The sequence below is a fragment of the Engystomops pustulosus genome, chromosome 5 (genome assembly GCF_040894005.1).
Source record: "Engystomops pustulosus chromosome 5, aEngPut4.maternal, whole genome shotgun sequence".
Lineage (NCBI taxonomy): Eukaryota > Metazoa > Chordata > Amphibia > Anura > Leptodactylidae > Engystomops > Engystomops pustulosus.
In genome coordinates this window covers 140,600,900-140,608,434 of record NC_092415.1, presented here as the reverse complement: position 1 = coordinate 140,608,434, position 7,535 = coordinate 140,600,900, and the positions used below count along the sequence as shown (strand labels likewise).

At 35.5% G+C, this 7,535-nt stretch overlaps 1 protein-coding gene across 5 annotated transcripts in view; it reads right to left on the bottom strand.

Moving 5' to 3' along the window:
- Window positions 1-1,935: 1,935 nt before the first annotated feature.
- ITPRID1 (ITPR interacting domain containing 1) overlaps window positions 1,936-7,535 on the bottom strand; it is a 101,576-nt gene continuing 95,976 nt past the window's right edge. For all 5 annotated transcript variants that reach the window (XM_072153229.1, XM_072153230.1, XM_072153232.1 and 2 more), the window contains 2 exons: window positions 5,711-5,956; window positions 1,936-4,947 (listed from right to left, as the gene is read on the bottom strand). In XM_072153229.1, the coding sequence (XP_072009330.1) occupies window positions 4,912-4,947; window positions 5,711-5,956 (282 nt within the window). In that variant the 3' untranslated portion in view covers window positions 1,936-4,911. The remainder of the gene's footprint in view (window positions 4,948-5,710; window positions 5,957-7,535) is intronic.

Below are 7,535 nucleotides of genomic sequence, written 5' to 3'. Positions count from 1 at the left end.
AGTGATCAGTAGTCATGTCTTTCTGCAGAGTCAATGTGAAGGCACATTAATTGTGCCACATAGGATTCTACAAACTAATGAATTACTTGGCTAACTATCCCAAGGTGTGCAATTTTTTCCTAAAGCAAACTACCATTAGTAAACATAAATATGCATATTTAATTCCTTACCACTTAGCTAAACTACAGTAGCTGTTATCTTGACTTATAGTAATAAATCTGCACAATAAGTGTGGCTAAAATGCCTAAATCTCATTAGAAAGAGTCAAAAAAATATGTTTACATTAATTGTTAAAGTTTTAGAGAGTTGACAGTCTTCTAGTTACCTTTACCTGTTACAAAGAAATAGAATAATCTATGCAATTATTAACCCACCTCAATAAACTTCACACCCTAATATACCTTTGCAAAACCTGACCTCCTTCTGATTTTATTCCTTATCAGAATGAATAAAAGGCTAAAATGATCAAATCTAATATAAATTAAAATATTTAGGTTAATCAAAAATGTAAAACCTGGTAAAATCAACTCATCATAAATCAAATCATAAATAAGCCAAACAAAATTAAGTGTAACCAAACTTTTAACCCCTTCACGCTCCACGCCATACATATATTGCAGCAAACGCCTACTGCTAATTCTTGTGGTCGGTGCAAGCAACGATCACTGGCATTAACCCTGCCGATGATCCACCTGCAGCATTTAAAAGTCGCGGCACATGGACACCGCCATCTTTGTTGCGATCGTCACTAACCCGAACTTTATCAGGGGTTGCCGATCGGTTGCCATGACATCTTTGGGTCTTCATCAGACCCGAGGCTGTCTGGTTTCTGCAGTTTCGTTACAGTGGCTCATTGTAAGGAATACTGTACAAAAATGCCATATACTGCAATAAAGTAGTATTGCAATATATGATCAGAACGAAAAGACCATCTAGGGTTAATGTACCCTAGAGGGTCTAAAAAATAGTTTAAAAAAAGTTTAAATAATAATAAAAAATTTTAAAGCCTCAGAAGATTACAAATTATTATTTGTTTGTATACACTCATTTCATTTTTGACAATGTATTTTAAATGCAATAAAACCTGTATAAATTTGGTATCACCGTGATTATACCGAACCAAAGAATAAAGCAGATGTGGTAATTGGAGCACGCAGTGAAAGTTGTAAAAACTGAGCCAAAGACTGAGCCAATTTCACCACATTTGGATATTTTTTACAACTTCCCAGTACACCGCATGGAATAATAAGTAACGTTACTGAGAAGTAAAATGTGTTATGCACAAAATAAGCCCTCACAAAGCTCTGTACATGGAAAAATGTATAGATTTTTGAAGGTTGAGAGCAAGAAATTAGCGGAAAAACCCTGTGTCCTTAAGGGGTTAAAGGAAATATACCATCAAAATTCATCATGATAAACCAAGTACACCTACTCATAAATCCAGGCACCATGACTGTGGAATATTTGTTATGCATGGCCTTCTTACTTGTAAAATCAACTTTTACACTACTATTACGTAATGGAGCGCTAAAAACATATGAATATGCATAATGCAGCAAACAGCCACCAATATCCACATAATGTCAATGGGGAGCATCGATCTGTTGCCATAACAGCCTCAGGTCATACGAAGACCCAAGGTTTTCTAGTATTATCTCATCTATTGCAATGTGCGATTTTCACATTGTAATAGATGATGTGGAAAATTCCTCATGTATCCGGTTTATCAAAATAAATATGCTGCAGTGACGGTCGATCTTCCAGAAGTTTACAAAAAACCCTATTCCCAAATAAATAAATGCAGATATAGAATATAACTACTTGATGAGTTTAGGGTTCTCTTTGACTTGTGTCACCCCATACTAAATAATCCAATGAGTTCTGGCACGCTCTCATGCTTGAGGGCATTATTAGTCAATTAAAGACACATCCCACTTCATTAACAGTTTATTTTATTAGTTTATTACATATTATATTCCACTCTCTAATTATGTTGTGACATGTTGCTTCAATATTTTATCCATAAAAAGTGTTGTTATACATTAATATACAAATCAGTTAAAGTGACATGTACAGCAAAAATACTCCCAAAAAAAACAAAGAGGAAAGACAAACCAGCAAAGTGACATAAACCAGGACAATCGCTCATTTTAGCTTCATTGTTCTGAATTGTTAAGAGGCAGTGCAAAATACAGGAATATGTCAAATGTAACACCACCCTAAAGTTATCATATATGGTCTCTCCCTTAAGATTTTCACAGGATGGAATTTGTGGTAATGTTTTGAAAACAATAGAAACAAATGGATCCCAAAGAGGGGAAAAGCATAATGAATTCCCTTATTGCTTTGGATCTGATTTATGTTTTAGCTTGTGTGTTTTTTCGTATGGATATTTTTGTCAACTCTTCACAATAACACAAAATTCTAAAATTTTTGTGGAAAAGCCTAATAGATTTACTGCAGATTGCAGTCAGAGTCTCATCTTATTTCAGTAATAAGGGAGTTGTTTTGAAAACTTTCTAAAGCAATGACAAGAAGATTAGCTGTGTACACACTTTGATATTGATATTTTTTTGCTTTATATACTGTAAATGACAGTATTGTATAAGCATTGTAGAAGCATTGTAGAAATGTCTCCAAATTGCAACTGTGGAAGCAACAATATATTTACTGAAAATGACATCAATAATCTCAGTACTACTAATTTCTTATTCCACTTGGCAGCCTATACAACTGCACTGTATTGTACAGTACTTAAAGGAATAAAGGAAACCTACCATTTGATTTTATGCATTATGAGCCAAACATACCTTGAAAATGCTGAAGCTACACTGATGCAGGATCATATCTTGTTTACTCCCTGTGATTTTATAAACAATTATAAAATTATGATAATGAAGCTCTGCTCCTTTACCTGGGCTTAGTGCTTTTCCTTTCACATTAGTTATGCACTGCACCAGAGAATGATGTAATCACTGTTCTCCCTGCCAGGCAGAATAATAAATTGCTGCACCCCCCCCCCCCCAGCTGCTGTGTATGAGTGAACCAGCTCAGGTTTATTAGTCCTGTTTTGGCTGTTCAGAAAGCTTGTGTGTAATGTGTGTAATGTGGATCCAGCTTTAATTTTTTTTCAGCAAAACCACACAGAACGGGGATTAAACAATATATGATTTTGCATCAGTGTAGCTACAGCATTCTCAAGGTATGTTTGCTTCATAATGCATCAAATCATATGGTAGATTGTCTTACACCTTACACCTGCAGCCTACAGTCCTTAAAGCAAACCTGTCACCAGGAATGTAATTTTTAGCTGGTGAGAGGTTTAATAAGCCTATGCTGTGCTGTTTTTAAAATGTCTTTGTATGTATTCTGAATAATTTTAGTAGTTTGTATAAGTATAATTCACATGTGGTTCCCTACCAGCAGCATGTGGTGATCCCTGGTGAAGGGACAGCTACAGCCTGTGTGTGCCTGTGTCTCCTCATGCATACTTCCTCTACTCAACACCAACCCCTACCTCCCCTGCCTGCTCAATGCACATCAAAGGAAGTGTGGAAGGGGCAGGGAGCTGCATGAGTGTAGAGTAGAGGAGATGCAGGCACACACAGGTTTCAGATGCCCCCCCCCTCCTTATATATAAAGCACTGAAATGATTCAGAATGCTAACAAAGACATAGCAGAGGCTTTTTCTTTTTCTTGGAGATTTCGTGGTGATCATGATATTTGTTTGATCGCAATATAAGAAAGTACTATATTGCACCACAGTACAGCAGAACTACACTTCATGGGAAGTGGCTGCTGGCCAGATCTGAGCTCTGTTTCTTGTTTCTATGTCTCAATATAAAGCTTTATCCTTAATATTAGTATATGCAGATTAAATCATTGCTTAAAATATCATTTTGCAATAATCTTAGAAGGACTGCATGACAAATTCCCTCTAAACATTTTGTGTATCCACTTAAGTAGTGTTACTTAATACAATTCAAGTGCCTCAGATTTCAAACAGCCCTAGTACAAAATGTGAAGACAAGAGTTCTAAGGTTTGGACTGCCCTACATACATTATCTTTGTAACGTCCTCATAGTACAGATATGAGTGGTCATACAATCCTGCTGGAGATATTCCCAGGAATAAAAGTCACAAGGCGATCAAACCATTCAGCCCTGTGGTGGGGACTGAAGGGTAGAAAGACTATAATATAGTGACATCAAAACTTTCCTTGACATTGCTTTAAAATTGTAATTCTAGAAAAGTGTGTGTGTAAAAGGGTCTAAAAGTCAAAGTAAGACAGACAGTCTAAAACTATACCAGGTTTGTGTGGGGTAGTCTTAGACTGGTCAAAATTGTAACATTCATTGGCTTAATGGCTTAATTTATGCCAGCAAATGAACAAATGTTTTGGTGCAATTATGTAACACACCCTTCTCCCATAAAGCCATGCTACTTATTATTGGTCATAACCTTTTCTGTGTACAAGTGTCTACAAACTGTCTAAAACCTTTGTGTTTAGTGGTGCAATCGGTATTATACTGTATAATACAGTAATCATCTAATACAGCATTTTAATGGGAGAAAGGAAACATCTTCACAGTAAACAGTTAAACAGCAAAACACATGATAGACAAGACAATGCAATTATGGATCGGAGAAGCCAATGACTGTCAGTGAATAATATGATATCTAGAAGATATAATTGTGCACTATATCACTTTGAATCCTCCATAATTCGTCCACATGATGAGGTCCTAGTATTTTATCTGAATAGTTCATTATTTGGCTTCCCACGCCCATTTACTGCCCTTGTTTCTGTAGATGACAGATGTAGGATAATGGAAGTGCAGGACACAGAACTTGTATGAAGAAATGTGGACAACCAAAATCCTGAAGACTTGAGCATCATGTCCTAAGGTTCTAGGAGTTATTGAAACTCCGGAAGGTTTTCTTGATCTATAAAAAGAAAAAATTTTTACGAGAGAAAAAAAAAACATCTACAAGCATTATATTATGCAAATGATTACTCCAATTTGGAGCTGATACTGGGGTGTAAATAGTAGATGCGCAGACAGTACAGTTCAACGTGGACCCGGAAGACAAGAAGGGCCCAAAATGTGTCTTTTCCCCTCATGTACCAGTAACATAAATGACAAATTGGGATTAACAGTAAACTGTTGTAAATCCCAATATCACATTTAAAAAAAAATTTTACGAGCCAGAAAGCTTTAGCTTCGCAAGCTGTTTCTCTGTTAAGGGGCAATTACTCCTTTCCCATGAGTGCTCCTGCACAGTGTAACAGTCTGTAAAAGTGGTATCAGCGTTCATTTATACTTAGATAAAAAAAAATTTGTTAAACATATATATACTGTTTATATATACTGTATACAGGCAGTCCCCGGCTGCTTACAAACAGACGATGTTGGTAATTTAATGTACTTTAGCCTTAGGCTACAATAAACAGCTATAACAGTTATCACATTAAGATTTATTGTTAATCCTGGTTCTTATGACAACCCAAAAGTTTTAAAATCCAATTTTGGCTGGGGTAACAATTATAAAATATACAGTTTCGACTTACATACAAATTCAACTTAAGAATGAATCTAAAGAGCCTATCTTGTAGGTAACTCGGGGACTGTCTATATATATATTTATATATATAAAAAATATATATTTATATTTTTTTAAATGTTCTATTTTTTTTTTTACAACTTACATGTTCTAAAATTGTGCTGAGGTCAATCTTTTGTGATTGACTCCTGGATTCTCCCTTGGTTATTGGGGTGCTAGTTATTGGGGAGCAGTGATCTTCATTTTGAGCTGAAGAACATGGTGTAGATGGTAAACTCTGAGTCCTTTGCAAACTTTCACAGGATTTCCCAGGATTTTTATCTTTCTCCAAGTTGTAAAATTCAAGCTCTGAGTACAACCTTGACTGCTCTTCTAAAACTTCTTCAAGTTGCTAGAATCCGGAAAAAAACATAAGTAAATATAATCCAAGTAAGCAAGGCTATAATTATGCATGCTGAATAGAGTTTTGAATGCTTTATTTAGTAACCTGTACAGATTATTGATAGACATTCATATTATATTTCTTTGAATCTTAAAGTCAATCTACCAGCAAAATCCAGCATGATAAACCAGGGACACATATCATAGATCCAGGAACTGTGACTGTGGTAATCTTCTTATTTTTGTTATCCAAGGCCTCCTTCCTTCTAAAATTAGATGTAGCCTCATATGCTGTTGGACGGTCTCCCCTCCCTCTGCTCCCTCAGCACTCCCCCCCTCCCTCTGCTTGATGTAATCTCAGGCAGCAGAGGATGTTTTAGAACACAGTGGGAGGGGAAGTACCCCTTCCACACTGTAACAGCCTGTGAAACTATAGTAGATGGAGAGAGCCACAGCATCGAAGCAGTAAAAATTCGAAGAAGTCTTTATTAGAGTATCATCCAGGCATAAAAAAGCAACGTTTTGATTCCAATTTGAATCTTTCTCAAGCATGATGAGCATGATGGTTGAGAAAGATTCAAATTGGAATCAAAACGCTGCTTTTTTATGCCTGGATGATGCACTGATAAAGACTTCTTAGAATTTTTACTGCTCCGGTGATGTGGCTCTCTCCATCTACTATGCTCAATTTGGAGTTTGAAACACAAGAACTCTCATCTGCAAGCACCATCCCTCGGGACGAATTACTAGCCTGTGAAACGATAACATTAAGGGGCTCTGGTAAAATCCACAGGAGCCCTCAAGCTAATTTGCTTAATTTTAAAAGTTGATTTTAGTATGAAGGAGGCCATGCATGACAAATATAAGAAGAATACCACAGTCACAGTACCTGGATCTATGTATATGTACCCCTGGTTTATCATGCTTGATTTTGATGGTAGATGTCCTTTAAATATTTGTGATTTATGACTTTAAGGTGTATTTATAAAAAAAATGTGTAAATCTATTTACGGTACTTTTTTATTGTTTTATAAATAGTTGTTTTCATTTTTTATTTAACATAATTTTTGTTTATTTTCTACTTTTATCAGCGTTAGGGTAAGCATTAGGGCTACTGTTAGAATTAGGGTAAACCTGAATCCTAACAAAATTTGTAGAAATTTGTATAAAATTAACAAAAAGAGCTATAATCTTTTTATAGAAATAATCTGTGTGACGACTCATCTTTACTCAAACATATTTATTTTTTTTTACTAATATGTATCATCTGTATCTTCACTGTAAATCCATATCTGTATTCCTTACTTTTACCCTGCAATTAAAGTTTCAACAGATTTCAACAGAACAGAAGTAAAAAAGCATTCCTTAGGATATAATGACTGATTATGCAATTAAAGGTCCACACTTCCCCACCTTTTTTGCATTGTGCCAACATTTTGCAACTGTACAAATATCTACTTGTAGAATGCCCCATTGATCTTTGTCTCCAGATTTAAGCAGATGTAAATCCCTAAATTGGAACATACTTTAAACAAACCTGATATTTCAAGAGAGGTAGTTTTGTCGTCCATCTGTCAACTTTTTTTAAT